Source organism: Hyperolius riggenbachi, chromosome 3 (assembly GCF_040937935.1).
Source record: "Hyperolius riggenbachi isolate aHypRig1 chromosome 3, aHypRig1.pri, whole genome shotgun sequence".
NCBI lineage: Eukaryota > Metazoa > Chordata > Amphibia > Anura > Hyperoliidae > Hyperolius > Hyperolius riggenbachi.
Window position 1 is genome coordinate 334,163,604 of NC_090648.1, and position 16,138 is coordinate 334,179,741.

At 43.2% G+C, this 16,138-nt stretch overlaps 1 protein-coding gene across 1 annotated transcript in view; it reads right to left on the bottom strand.

Moving 5' to 3' along the window:
• Positions 1–16,138, bottom strand: part of NUAK1 (NUAK family kinase 1) — a 125,490-nt gene that overhangs the window by 5,904 nt on the left and 103,448 nt on the right. The window contains exons 5-6 of the mRNA XM_068276888.1: positions 14,037–14,156; positions 10,349–10,481 (exon numbers count right to left, since the gene is read on the bottom strand). Of these exons, the coding sequence (XP_068132989.1) occupies positions 10,349–10,481; positions 14,037–14,156 (253 nt within the window). The remainder of the gene's footprint in view (positions 1–10,348; positions 10,482–14,036; positions 14,157–16,138) is intronic.

A 16,138-nucleotide genomic window follows, 5' to 3' on the forward strand; every position in this document is an offset into this window, starting at 1 on the left:
TTCTTTAATTTTCAGGAGCACTTACTAAATGGTAGTTGTTAAGACCAACTGCCAGAATAGTGTGCAAATGAGCAGGCAGGCTGGCTGACATCTGTGTATAGATATTTTCTAGGGAGTGCTTTTGTAAATCTTGACCTGGGTTCAAATCTCGGCTTTTCCTGTTCAGTAAGTCAGCACTTATTCTTTAAGGAGTCCTTGGGCTTCCTAACACTGCTACTGCCTACTGCATCAAGTGCTTTGAGTCCGCCAGGAGAAAGGTGCAATATAAATGTTATTTGTTTTGTCTTTTTATAGAATAAAGGAGATATTGAAAATCCCAATGTGAAAATATCTATCATATAGGTCAGATTTTTACTGCCTACCGTAGGTGACAGTAACATGGGTGAGAAGTATCAGGGAGAGATATATTTAGTTGTAGCGCTTTTAACAGAGATTGGCTGCAGGGAAGACTGTGGAGTTGCTCCTACCCCACCGACTTTAAAGAAACAGTGAATATTGAGACTCCTGTGCCTATAAACAATTTATTAAAACAAATGATCACACAATAAAATAATGACCCATTCCATCAATATTCAGTTGTGATAATATTGCTTTGCATACTGAACATTCAGTCTGGTCTCACCTCCATACATCCAAACTGCCTCCACACTGACCGACTCACACACCAAAACTTGTCTGATTATCTGCATAAAAGCCAGCGCTAAAAATATATATCAAATATATCCAGAGCCGCTCGTATATGAACAAAACCAGTCCCCCTGAGGTGTGCTTTTACACTGGTGTCGGAAGTCCGTCCAGGTGCAACGTTGCAATAAAGTACACCAATATAAAAAAATCCCCCCCAAAAATCTTTAAAATATGTTCAAGCCACATCAATCGTATATAATGCCACTTCAGATAGTTATCTGCTGTCTTTAAAAGTTTCTTCTAAAATTGCCACCATTCGCATTTAGATATTGCACTTAGATGCTCTGATTTATAATGTCCTCTATAGTAAGCCGCTGAGGCGTGTAAATTTAATGCTAATTGCTAATTTCCTGCTCAGTTTGACCGACCAATTTCGAGGCTGCATACGATTTGCATTCAATTTCCATAAAAGCTGGAATTATCAGCATTTTAAAAAGAGTAGAATATAAAATTCAACAAACCATTAAGGGCTTACATGTATGTAAAAGAAAGGGTCTACTCCAATATAACTAAAAAATAGAGAGATTCTTGATCTGGTGTACTTCAGTTTCCAATATAGGTTTATATTAGGTTTTGAGTACCGTATATGGTTATCTCAGCTGCTCTAAACGGGTGTTTGTTGTGAATTATAAGGAGGGCAAGTGCTGCAGTTTTAAATCACCTTAAAACATGTTATTTGGTTCGTCCTGGATTCAACGATGCCAAATATGCCATATTTTATCACTAGTTGGCATGTTGCGTATCATTCTCGCTAGCCTGTGCGTCTGGAGCAATTGCATGCAATCACTAAGGTGCACACTTTGAGGATCCCAGTACTGTACAGATGCAGTGTTAGACAACAGGCTAGCGATGCATCTATACTGCATTGGGTCTCCAAGCTATTGTCTAGTTAAGCCATCCCACTGATACAGGCAGCAGCCTTAAAGAAAGCCTGTAACGAAAAAAACCTTCCCTGGGGGGTACTCACTTTGGGTGGGGGAAGCCTCCGGATCCTATTGAGGCTTCCCCCATCATCCTCCGTCCCACGGCGGCAGCGATAAAGCTCCCTGAACGGCCCGGATGTAAATGTTTACCTCCAGCACAGGAGCGGCTCTCTGCTCTGAGATAGGCGGAAATCGGAACAGGCAAAAATGGCGCACAGCGACAACAGTATAAAAGTGGTGCCCCAGTAATGTACATAAACCGATATTTATCGTTTTATATGTTTTTATCGTTTTATATGTTAACAAATGTTAGGCAGGAGGGATCGGAGAGAGAGGCAGCGGGACACGAGGCAGCAGGGTGGAGGGAGTAGGATTAGGTGGAGGGAGGATTAGGTAGCATTGGTATACATTACTTTGTCCTTCACTTCTTCTGTTAGTTTGCTGTAGTCCTGTATCCAGCCAATCACCATGCGGCTTCAGTTGCATGGTGATTGGCTGGATGCAGGAATCCTGCAAGCTAACTATGAAGTGAAGGAGCGATCGCCGGCCGAGACAAGGTAATGTATACCAATGCTACCTAATCCTCCATCCACCTAATCCTACTCCCTCCACCCTGCTGCCTAGTGTCCCGCTGCTTCTCTACCCCGACCCTTGCTGCCTCACTAGCCCCCCTGCATTTTTCAATGGCGCACCGTTCTGCTTATAAATGTTTTATAAAACGCTATTTACCGTTTTAACCACTTGAGGACCTAGGGCTTTCTACCCCTTAAGGACCGGCCACTTTTTTTCCATTCAGACCACTGCAGCTTTCACGGTTTATTGCTCGCTCATACAACCTACCACCTAAATGAATTTTGGCTCCTTTTCTTGTCACTAATAAAGCTTTCTTTTGATGCTATTTGATTGCTCCTGCGATTTTTACTTTTTATTATATTCATCAAAAAAGACATGAATTTTGGCAAAAAAATGATTTTTTAAACTTTCTGTGCTGACATTTTTCAAATAAAGTAAAATTTCTGTATACATGCAGCGCGAAAAATGTGGACAAACATGTTTTTGATAAAAAAAAACCCATTCAGTGTATATTTATTGGTTTGGGTAAAAGTTATAGCGTTTACAAACTATGGTGCCAAAAGTGAATTTTCCCATTTTCAAGCATCTCTGACTTTTCTGACCCCCTGTCATGTTTCATGAGGGGCTAGAATTCCAGGATAGTATAAATACCCCCCAAATGACCCCATTTTGGAAAGAAGACATCCCAAAGTATTCACTGAGAGGCATAGTGAGTTCATAGAAGATATTATTTTTTGTCACAAGTAAGCGGAAAATGACACTTTGTGAGAAAAAAAAAAAAAAAAAAAGTTTCCATTTCTTCTAACTTGCGACAAAAAAAAATGAAATCTGCCACGGACTCACCATGCCCCTCTCTGAATACCTTGAAGGGTCTACTTTCCAAAATGGGATCATTTGTGGGGTGTGTTTACTGTCCTGACATTTTGGGGGGTGCTAAATTGTAAGCACCCCTGTAAAGCCTAAAGGTGCTCATTGGACTTTGGACCCCTTAGCGCAGTTAGGCTGCAAAAAAGTGCCACACATGTGGTATTGCCGTACTCAGGAGAAGTAGTATAATGTGTTTTGGGGTGTATTTTTACACATACCCATGCTGGGTGGGAGAAATATCTCTGTAAATGACAATTTGTTAATTTTTTTTACACACAATTGTCCATTTACAGAGATATTTCTCCCACTCAGCATGGGTATGTGTAAAAATACACCACAAAACACATTATACTACTTCTCCTGAGTACGGCGATACCACATGTGTGGCACTTTTTTGCACCCTAACTGCGCTAAAGGGCCCAAAGTCCAATGAGTACCTTTAGGATTTCACAGGTCATTTTGAGAAATTTCGTTTCAAGACTACTCCTCACGGTTTAGGGCCCCTAAAATGCCAGGGCAGTATAGGAACCCCACAAATGACCCCATTTTAGAAAGAAGACACCCCAAGGTATTCCGTTAGTAGTATGGCGAGTTCATAGAAGATTTTATTTTTTGTCACAAGTTAGCGGAAAATGACACTTTGTGAAAAAACACAATTAAAATCAATTTCCGCTAACTTTTGACAAAAAATAAAATCTTCTATGAACTCACCATACTCCTAACGGAATACCTTGGGGTGTCTTCTTTCTAAAATGGGGTCATTTGTGGGGTTCCTATACTGCCCTGGCATTTTAGGGGCCCTAAACCGTGAGGAGTAGTCTTGAAACGAAATTTCTCAAAATGACCTGTGAAATCCTAAAGGTACTCATTGGACTTTGGGCCCTTTAGCGCAGTTAGGGTGCAAAAAAGTGCCACACATGTGGTATCGCCATACTCGGGAGAAGTAGTACAATGTGTTTTGGGGTGTATTTTTACACATACCCATGCTGGGTGGGAGAAATACCTCTGTAAATGGACAATTGTGTGTAAAAAAATCAAAAGATTGTCATTTACAGAGGTATTTCTCCCACCCAGCATGGGTATGTGTAAAAATACACCCCAAAACACATTGTACTACTTCTCCCGAGTACGGCGATACCACATGTGTGGCACTTTTTTGCACCCTAACTGCACTAAGGGGCCCAAAGTCCAATGAGTACCTTTAGGATTTCACAGGTCATTTTTGTTTCAAGACTACTCCTCACGGTTTAGGGCCCCTAAAATGCCAGGGCAGTATAGGAACCCCACTAATGACCCCATTTTAGAAAGAAGACACCCCAAGGTATTCCGTTAGGAGTATGGTGAGTTCATAGAAGTTTTTATTTTTTTGTCACAAGTTAGCGGAAATTGATTTTAATAGTTTTTTTTCACAAAGTGTCATTTTCCGCTAACTTGTGACAAAAAATAAAATCTTCTATGAACTCACCATACTCCGTACGGAATACCTTTGGGTGTCTTCTTTCTAGAATGGGGTCATTTGTGGGGTTCCTATACTGCCCTGGCATTTTAGGGGCCCTAAACCGTGAGGAGTAGTCTTGAAACCAAATGTCGCAAAATGACCTGTGAAATCCTAAAGGTACTCATTGGACTTTGGGCCCCTTAGCGTACTTAGGGTGTAAAAAAGTGCCACACATGTGGTACCGCTGTACTCAGGAGAAGTAGTATAATGCGTTTTGGGGTGTATTTTTACACATACCCATGCTGGGTGGGAGAAATATCTCTGTAAATGACAATTTGTTAATTTTTTTTACACACAATTGTCCATTTACATAGAAATTTCTCCCACCCAGCATGGGTATGTGTAAAAATACACCCCAAAACACATTATACTACTTTTCCTGAGTACAGCGGTACCACATGTGTGACACTTTTTTGCAGCCTAGGTGCGCTAAGGGGCCCAACGTCCTATTCACAGGTCATTTTGAAGCATTTGTTTTCTAGACTACTCCTCGCGGTTTAGGGCCCCTAAAATGCCAGGGCAGTATAGGAACCCCACAAGTGACCCCATTTTAGAAAGAAGACACCCCAAGGTATTCCGTTAGGTGTATGGCGAGTTCATAGAAGATTTTATTTTTTGTCACAAGTTAGTGAAAAATGACACTTTGTGAAAAAAAAACAATAAAAATTAATTTCCGCTAACTTTTGACAAAAAATTAAATCTTCTATGAACTCGTCATACACCTAACATAATACCTTGGGGTGTCTTTTTTTTCTAAAATGGGGTCACTTGTGGGGTTCCTATACCGCCCTGGCATTTTACAGGCCCAAAACCGTGAGTAGTCTGGAAACCAAATGTCTCAAAATGACTGTTCAGGGGTATAAGCATCTGCAAATTTTGATGACAGGTGGTCTATGAGGGGGCGAATTTTGTGGAACCGGTCATAAGCAGGGTGGCCTTTTAGATGACAGGTTGTATTGGGCCTGATCTGATGGATAGGAGTGCTAGGGGGGTGACAGGAGGTGATTGATGGGTGTCTCAGGGGGTGGTTAGAGGGGAAAATAGATGCAATCCATGCACTGGGGAGGTGATCGGAAGGGGGTCTGAGGGTTTGGCCGAGTGATCAGGAGCCCACACGGGGCAAATTGGGGCCTGATCTGATGGGTAGGTGTGCTAGGGGGTGACAGGAGGTGATTGATGGGTGTCTCAAGGTGTGATTAGAGGGGGGAATGGATGCAAGCAATGCACTGGCGAGGTGATCAGGGCTGGGGTCTGAGGGCATTCTGAGGGTGTGGGCGGGTGATTGAGTGCCCTAGGGGCAGATAGGGGTCTAATCTGATAGGTAGCAGTGACAGGGGGTGATTGATGGGTAATTAGTGGGTGTTTAGGGTAGAGAATAGATGGAAACACTGCGCTTGGGTGGTGATCTGATGTCGGATCTGCGGGCGATCTATTGGTGTGGGTGGGTGATCAGTTTGCCCGCAAGGGGCAGGTTAGGGGCTGATTGGGTGGCAGTGACAGCGGGTGATTGATGGGTGGCAGTGACAGGGGGTGATTGATGGGTGGCAGTGACAGGGGGTGATTGACAGGTGATTGACAGGTGATCAGTGGGTTATTACAGGGAAGGACAGATGTAAATAATGCCCTGGCGAATTGATAAAGGGGGGTCTGAGGGCAATCTGAGCGTGTAGGCGGGTGATTGGGTGCCCGCAAGGGGCAGATTAGGGTCTGATCTGATGGGTAACAGTGACAGGTGGTGATAGGGGGTGATTGATGGGTAATTAGTGGGTGTTTAGAGGAGAGAATAGATGGAAACACTGCGCTTGGGTGGTGATCTGATGTCGGATCTGCGGGCGATCTATTGGTGTGGGTGGGTGATCAGATTGCCCGCAAGGGGCAGGTTAGGGGCTGATTGTTGGGTGGCAGTGACAGGGGGTGATTGATGGGTGATAGGTGATTGGCAGGTGATTGACAGGTGATCAGTGGGTTATTACAGGGAAGGACAGATGTAATTAATGCACTGGCGAATTGATAAGGGGGGGGGGGGTCTAAGGGCAATCTGAGCGTGTGGGCGGGTGATTGGGTGCCCGCAAGGGGCAGATTAGGGTCTGATCTGATAGGTAACAGTGACAGGTGGTGATAGGGGGTGATTGATGGGTAATTAGTGGGTGTTTAGAGAAGATAACAGATGTAAACGATACATTTGGGAGGTAATCTGACGGCGGGTTTGCGGGCGATCTAATGGTGTGGGTGGGTGATCAGATTGCCCGCAAGGGGCAGGTTAGGGGCTGATTGATGGGTGGCAGTGACAGGGGGTGACAGGGGGTGATTGATGGGTGATAGGTGATTGGCAGGTGATTGACAGGTGATCAGTGGGTTATTACAGGGAAGAACAGATGTAATTAATGCACTGGTGAATTGATAAGGGGGGGTCAGAGGGCAATCTGAGCGTGTGGGCGGGTGATTGGGTGCCCGCAAGGGGCAGATTAGGGTCTGATCTGATAGGTAACAGTGACAGGTGGTGATAGGGGGTGATTGATGGGTAATTAGTGGGTGTTTAGAGAAGATAACAGATGTAAACGATACATTTGGGAGGTAATCTGACGGCGGGTTTGCGGGCGATCTAATGGTGTGGGTGGGTGATCAGATTGCCCGCAAGGGGCAGGTTAGGGGCTGATTGATGGGTGGCAGTGACAGGGGGTGATTGATGGGTGATAGGTGATTGGCAGGTGATTGACAGGTGATCAGTGGGTTATTACAGGGAAGAACAGATGTAATTAATGCACTGGTGAATTGATAAGGGGGGGTCAGAGGGCAATCTGAGCGTGTGGGCGGGTGATTGGGTGCCCGCAAGGGGCAGATTAGGGTCTGATCTGATAGGTAAAAGTGACAAGTGGTGATAGGGGGTGATTGATGGGTGATTGATGGGTAATTAGTGGGTGTTTAGAGGAGAGAATAGATGTAAACAATGGATTTAGGAGGTGATCTGATGTCGGATCTGTGGGCGATCTATTGGTGTGGGGGGGTGATCAGATTGCCCGCAAGGGGCAGGTTAGGGGCTGATTGATGGGTGGCAGTGACAGGGGGTGATTGACTGGTGATTGATGGGTGATTGACAGGTGATTGACAGGTGATTGACAGGTGATCAGGGGGATAGATGCATACAGTAAACAGGGGGGGGTGATCAGGAGGGGGCAGGGAGCAGGGGGGGGGATAAAAAAAAAATAGCGTTGACAGATAGTGACAGGGAGTGATTGATGGGTGATTAGGGGGGTGATTGGGTGCAAACAGGGGTCTGGGGGGTGGGCAGGGGGGGGGTCTGATGGGTGCTGTGGGCGATCTGGGGCAGGGGGGGGAGAAATCAGTGTGTTTGGGTGCAGACTAGGGTGGCTGCAGCCTGCCCTGGTGGTCCCTCGGACACTGGGACCACCAGGGCAGGAGGCAGCCTGTATAATACACTTTGTAAACATTACAAAGTGTATTATACACTTTGTATGCGGCGATCGCGGGGTTAACATCCCGCCGGCGCTTCCGTATAGCCGGCGGGATGTTGCGGCGAGCGAGCGGTGACAGGCGCCGGCGGAGGATCGCGTCACGGATGACGCGATCGCTCCGCCCATGCCCTTAAATGGACCGCCGCCTCTGTGGGTGAGGCCGTCCTGCAGGGCTCCACTTCCCCGCCGCCCCTGTGTAGTGGGCGGTCGGGAAGTGGTTAATGTATTTACATTAAAACGATAAATAGCGTTTTATGATCGGCGGAACGGTGCGCCATTTTTCACTCTGCGCTATTTTTAACTGTATGCGGCGGAAATAGCCGATCACTGTCGGGCCGCACTACTGCGCAGGCACAAGTGTTTTGCGTCTGCGCAGCAGAGCAGCCCCGACAGAGATGAGTTATTTTAGCCTATCTCCGTGCGGAGAGCTGCAACAGCACCCCCCCAGAAGCCAGGAAAGGAAAGGTAAATCAGCGCTTGTCAGCCTTGTCGAGGGAGGATTTTGGGACACTTTGGGGGAGCCAGCACTTTGGATTGCCTGCAGCTACAGGGGAGGGGTAAGCCTCATTGGGGCCCTGAGGCTTGCCCCTCCCAAGGTGAGTACCCCCCAGTGGAACTTTTTTTTTGTTCCAGGTTCTCTTAAACAGGTGTCCACGTATCTTAATGCCAAGTATAGGTACGGGTTAACACTTCACTATATGGGACAAAAAACACTAATGTCACTTTAACAAAAAAAATAAACTTTTTTTTTTTTTACTTTTCATGAATGATATGGCAGCAATCATTCACTATTGTATGGGTGCATGAGTGGTGAGGCGCATGCACAAGCGTGGCAGCGGATTTTACTGCAGGATGTGAATCTCACGTCCAGGAATCTTTAGTGTAGCAAATTAGGACGTGAGACTCACGTAAGTGAATCTCTCAACTGGCTAAGGTTAGGTTTGCTTTAATCATACCACCAAAGGTAAGAATATTATTTGCCATTTTGTCAGGAATAATGATAATGATTATTTTTATTTACACAGCCCCAGAATCTTCTATAGAGCTGTACAGAGTACAAAACAGTTAGTAGTGGGGACCATTAATACGTAAGTGGTTCAACATATACCGGAAGCACAATGAAAACATCCACCAACACAAGTACAAAATAAATACATACATTTGTGTGTACTTTACAACGCGGTTCGTTAGCCAGGTAATCAGTGAATCGGGCTATGGTGCCCGATCACTGATTCCTCTCCCCCGCTGAAAAAGCGACAGCTTCTCTTGGAAGCTTCGCTTTTTCTGGCTGTAGCGTCCCCCATGCGTCTCTCTAAGCGTATGTTACGCTTAGAGTGATGTCATGTAAACAAACTCACGGCCGCCATCTTGTGGCCAAAAAGTAATACTATAACTAAAAGTAAAAAAATTAAAATCACACATTTACATTATAAACCTATTGTTTACATCCCACCCTCCCAAAACTAACCTAATAAAATGTTTAATATAAAAAAAACAAAAAAATGTTACAATAAAAAAAAACATGTAAATATTTACCTACGGGTCTAAACTTTTTAAATATTAATGTAAAGATGAAATATTTCTATATTTTTTTTTATTTTAAACTTGTAAATAGTGATAGATGCAAAACGGAAAAAATGCACCTTTATTTCCAAATAAAATATTGTCGCTATACATTGTGATAGGGACATAATTTTTACGGTGACATATGGGCAAATACAATACGTGGGTTTTAATTATGGAGGCATATATTATTTTAAAACTATAATGGCTGAAAACTGAGAAATAATGATTTTTTTCAGTTTTTTTCTTATTCTTCCTGTTAAAATGCATTTACAGTAAAGTGGCTCTGAGGGCCCTTTTCCACCAGCGCGTTTGCGCTGGCTGAATCGCAAAGTCGCAAACCGCTAGCGATTTTACAATCGCTACGGTTTGCTTTTTAACATAGGAATCGCGGTAGGTCATTTCCACTACCGCGATTCGTTTTTTACCCGAACGCGAACGCGTGGCGGAGCGATATTTGCCGCGATTTTGCTATGCAGTGCATAGCATAGCAAAATCGCGGCCGCAAAACGTCGGGGAATCGCCGGTTTTGCGATTCAGCAATCGCTAGCGTTCAGCGTGAACGCTAGCGACTGCAGGTGGAAAAGGGCCCTTAGCAAAATGTACCCCCCCCCCCAAAGAAAGCCTAATTGGTAGCGGAAAAAACAAGATATAGATCACTTCATTGTGATAAGTAGTGATAAAGTTATAGGCTAATGAATGGGAGGTGACCATTGCTCAAGTGAAAACGACGGAACGAGAATGGGTTAAGCATTCAAAGTTACCTGATGGCTGGGTTGGCTCTTTGTACTCTCCACTACTTATTTGTCTGATAAGGTTTTTGTGATCAAACCCATCAAATGGCATTGTCCCATAAACCAAAGTATACAGAAGTACACCAAGTGCCCAGCTGTCAACCTGCAAAACAGATTTAATACATTGAAATCAGAGGTCTATATCATAAAACAATAATTTATCTTATAACGTCACTAGAAAACAAACAAACTTAATCTGAAAAAAAATACAGCTACCTTCACACTATTTTAATGTGTTTGTGGATCCTGTTTCGCACGCACATTGTTATTTTCTTAATGCACAATGAGTCTTCATACACGTACAATACTTGCATCTTTGACAGTAATGCAATACTTTTCAATATAAAACAAGCAGGTAACACACTACATGCAAATAACCCCTTCGTTTCAGCTGTCAGAGCCAATTCAATTTCGCGTAAATATGCATGCAATGTGAATGAGCACTAAAGCTGTGGTCCTGCATTCCTTGTTTAGCCCTCATCATCATCAGAGTTTAAACAAAAAAAAGAAAATCTACTGCTGTTACCCTTGAAGTCTCCTAAAGATTCGCCTCCCTTCCATTCACAGTCTCTGCACCAATTAAATGGCTGTAGTCATGGAGGGGAGGGGCCTAGAACCCTTGAAAACCTCTGTCCTTTTTCATGGGGAAATCAAAGCAATTTTTTTTTTTACAGTGATATAAGTGGTGATATGTAAGCATTTTTAAATATATGTGCACTCAATTTAATCATGCAACAGCACCGGAGATTTCAGCACAGCTGGCGCCACCATAGGCTGTAATGGGAATTATGGCTAAAGCACGCTCGGAGAGTAATCTAGGCCCTGTCAAAAGACAGAGCCTAAATTACTATAAATACAGCGTAATTCAACTGAGAGCAATAGCTGGCAGCTGAATTACATATTTCCCTACTATCCACCGCAACCTGGTGGGTGAATAGTAGTTAATGCTCACAAAACTTTTGCAGGAGCAGGGTGAGCCGTTTATCAGTTTTACCCTGCACCCAAATTTCCTGGCACAATTATAGATACGCCACTCAATGGGGTGTATTCACTAAACTGCATTAAAGGACAGATCCAAAAAACAAACAAACAACCAAAAAAACAAGATCTACTCACCCAGGGCTTCCTCCAGCCCCTGGCAGCTGATATGTACCTAGCCGCAGCTCCAATGTCCCGGGGTCCCCTCCATTGCAGATGCCGACCTTGCCAGGTTGGCAACTTTTGCTCCTACGCAAGCGCATGCCCGTGAGCGTTCTGCGCAGGCGCAGTAGCCATGTGTGCACACTCCTGGCCATGCAAGCATGATTGCGAGGGACATAACGGCTGCCAGGGGCTGAAGGAAGCCCCGGGTAAGTTTTTATTTAATTTTATTCGGATCTGTCCTTTAAGCTGAATTATATTAGTAAAATCATATGCATGATGAGTAAAGCGTAATGAATTGTGTGTAATGTATTGTATTCTGCTCTACTCATCATGAGGCAAGATCTAACAGGTTATTCTGCTTACCATAGTTTAGTGCATATACCCCAATGTTACAAGATGTTACAAGAAATTAACATACAAAAATAAATAAGATAGCTACATCTAGACAGCTTTTATGTATTATAGCAGAGGTTTTCACAGTAATGTCCAGACACTTTTAAGCACATATAATCCACTTAATCAAGGAGGCAGTCTACACTAGTTGATGCTCATTATGTTGATGTTAATTGTTTAAGTGCTCAGCACTTAAGGTGCATACACACGCACTACTACAGAGAACGACGGGTCTGTCAGACCCTCCCGCTGGGCGGGCGTTCTGCCAACAGCAGAGCGTGTGTATGCACTGTCTGCAGACTGATAAGGCTGTTTCTGAACGATCCGCTGAGCGCATCGTTCAGAAACAGCCTTACCAGTCTGCAGATAGACTGTACACACGCACTACTGCCGGGAGAACGACCGCCCAGCGGCAGGGTCTGACGGACCCGTTGTTCTCTTTAGTAGTGCGTGTGTACGCACCTTTAAAGACAACATTTTGACAGGTCTAAATAAGGATAATAAAATGTTATTGTATGTAGATGGCGAACAATATGAATAACCCTGTCACTTGTCATCATTGTTCCCATCTGATATAGATAGATAAAATGTGCCCTTCACTATCCTCAAAAACCTTTCCTTTATTCTTGAGGTGTAGGTAGGCTGCAAAGTCTAGACATGTAGAATTAGCCCGCCTATGTTACACCATGTGCTTCCTCAGGGATTGCTTCATCACTCCAGTGAACTCCTCAGTATACTGAACTGCATGCAAAGTTCCTTTGCTTGCAGCTAAGTGCTGAATTTTTTAGGATGTACAAGTATCTGTGTCAGTGTGTTGCTAGGTTTAAGAAAGACAGGGATGTGATATGAATTGAAGGTTGTTTCCACCACAAATGGCAAACGCACTGCGATTGCTTGCCAATTTTACCGTGAATTTTGCATTTTTTGTGTCTTTTTTTAACTTGCCATGTGTTTGTGTCTGCAATTGGACTGGCTAAGGAAAATCCCATTCATTGCAAGAAAAACGCATAGTTCCAATTGAAAATCACACCAACACAAAGGCTCAAAACTACAGCTAGCAATGCTATTGCAGTTGTGTAAAAAGGCTGCACCACATTATAGTGCAGGCATCATTGAAATCAGAAAAGTGCATGCATTCCAAAAAAACAAATCAAATGCATGCAGTAGAAACGGGCTCTTTGTCAAAAACTTCAAATACAAGGAGAGAGCAAGCAGCTCAGTCCACTGGCCATCCAGAGAACATACAAACACTTCCAGATGTGTTCAAGGGCCAGAAGCCTGATCTATAGACAAAAGCAATTCATCTGCACACTGGTGATGTTGACTCCGACATTTATTAATAATCAATGCATTTACAGATAAGAGCAACAAGGCTAACGCGTTTCACACTTCTCAATGCTTACTCAATACTTCAACTGCAAACAGGATTACTATGTATGCAATTTCTGATTCTCTCCTGTGTTCTTTGGTCTGATGCTTTCATTTGACTAACAAAAAGATCAACTTATAAATGATCCCTCATAAGAAGCATTCTTTTTATTGCCCCAAGAAAATTGAAAAATGTATTAAAAAGTTGTTATATGGTTTTGTAACAAACTATTTTATGAAAACCGATTGAAAGAGTTAAAGTAATCCTGTGAAGGAAAAAGAAAGTGCCCCTGGGGAGTACTTACCTTGGGAGGGGAAAGCCTCTGGATCCCAATGAGGCTTCCCAGTCTCCCTTCATCAGCCTGATCCAGCACTGGCAGCCCCAAACACAGAGAGACCTTAATATTCACATCTGCGCTCCTGCGGCGACGCAGCAGCGGCTCTCTGCTCAGACTTCAGCAGAAATAGCTGAGCTTGAACGGGTCCACCTTACTGCCTGAGCCCAAGGAGAAAGACGCTACTGCTCATATGCATCGATAAGGAGATATTTGGGGGGTCCCAGGGCTGGATACCCTCTGCTGCAGAGGACAGGGGAAGCCTCATTAGGATCTAAAGGCTTCCCCTTCCGGAGGTAAGTACTTCCCAGGGGAACTTTTTTCCCTTACAGGTTTACTTTAAAGAAATTGTAAAACATAACTAACCCCAGACTTCATATTCTTAATTTACAAAGAGATAGAGAAGAGCTATACTTTACCTCAGGACCTCGATAAGGTCTTCCGTTTACAATTTCTGGGGATGCATAAAGAGGACTACCACAAAATGTCTGTAAAAATTTATCTTTCTGATAGAGATTTGAGAGTCCAAAATCAGCAATCTGCAAGACAAAAATGAAAGGTTTTTATTTATTTTTTGTGTTTTATATTGAAAAACCAAAACACATCACTTTATTACTTTTTGAATTGTGCGATTGTTTTTGCTGGTTCTCCCAAATTCCAAGGATCAACTTAACTTTTACAGAGTAACTCACGGTGGTGCATTAGGGTGTTGAATCAGACAATATAACCACATTGCTAATGCAATTCAATTATATGGTAATGCTACGTTAGAAGTGTGGTGCAATGCAATCCGTTGGCACAACAGCATGCATTTAGTGCATTACCGTATAATGTGCACTGAAGCATAATTTCTATATACGCTATGCTTCACTGTATGTGTTGCATGTACTGCATGAATAACAAGCAAAGCGACCTTTCCCCTCCAATACGTTGCATTCCTGTTTTTACATGGTGCACAATGCAACTTCCCACTGTGAATGTACTCTGGTGCCATAAGTACTTTAAAGCCCCAGTCCAGGCACACTCATTTATGAGCATTACATAAAACATTATTTAAATTAACTGTGCACCAAAAGTTTACATTTAAATTTGCAAAGCAAAAAGGAAAGTGCCTGTTGCATCAGCTTCAAAAGCTCTTGAGCATGAACTTTCATAATGGACAATAAATAGAAAAAAAAGACACAAAATATTTTCGCAGATGCAACTTTGTGGATACATATGGAATTTTGTGTCTACAAATTGTCCAGTTACAGTTAAGAAAAGAATGCGATTTTATTTAACAATAAAATACTTTTTCTGTATTGGTAAATAAAACAAATAATAAAACATTTGCGTATTACGTTTAGGTACAGAATTAATTTATGATCCTGTTAAGCTATTATATAGGCTATTCTGTATGCCTTAGCCTTGCCTGACCTCCTGTACTCCTATTCCACAGCACAGCTTCTTGCCAGTATCTATCTGTTTTGAGATTAAAAGGATGATGCAGACATTATAGCAGACAAAGGGATAGGGTCATATTTTAACTCACCACATCAACCAAACTGCTTTTTCTTCAAAACCTATCATGATATATTTAGAGCCAGCACTTTATTAGTCACTGCTGGATTTATAAGCAACCTAAAATAGTAACAATAAAAAAAACAGTTTTCCCCAAATTCCAGTAAACCAAGGGTTACATGAACCGAATAGCTCGCAATTCTATAGTATAGCCAGGAGAAACCGGGTGTTCTTCTCCCCCAAGAATATATACTACCGTGTGCTAGGCCCAACCAAGCAGAACTTCAGCATCTCCAATTAGTCTGTCTGAAAAAAATTCCAGTTGATTCAAAAGGTAGTCAAAAACCAACTTTTACAAATGATTGGTCCACTGGTTTCACGATGGGAAAAATATATTCTCGACTCCAAAGCAGCAATCAAGTAAAATCCCTGGATCATTGTCTTAATTATGATGTACTCCATGTTTGTGTCTTACTCTGCACAGTGCCATGGAATGCTTTATAAATCAACAATAATAACAATTATCAATCTTCTGTTTAGGATTTTTTTTAACTTTTGCTGAGGAGCATAAGTACTAGTCAAGCCCTGCTGTATTATATAGGGAGGCTGCCAAACTGGTGAACCAAAGTTACCATGTAAAGGCAGAACAGTAACCAACATCAGCAAACTAAATAATTATAACAAAAATATTTTAGAGAGGTTTTTTTCCCAGAGGACTTCAAGTGCTGTTTTCAAAAATGATGCATTCTTAACCACTTCAGGATTCTGCGTACGCTTAAGTACGCCCCTGAATCCTGAAGTGGATTGCATGGAAACGGCCACTCGTATGAGCGGCCGTTCCATGTCAGTTCACGGAGGGAGTCTCTGTGAACACCCTGCGAGCCGCCGATCGCGGCTCGCAGGGTAAATGTAAACACGCGGGGAAGATCTTCCCCGGTGTTTACATGTATTCGGCGCTGCTGCGCAACAGCGCCGTAGAGGAGATCGGCGATCCCCGGCCTCTAATTGGCCGGGGATACCC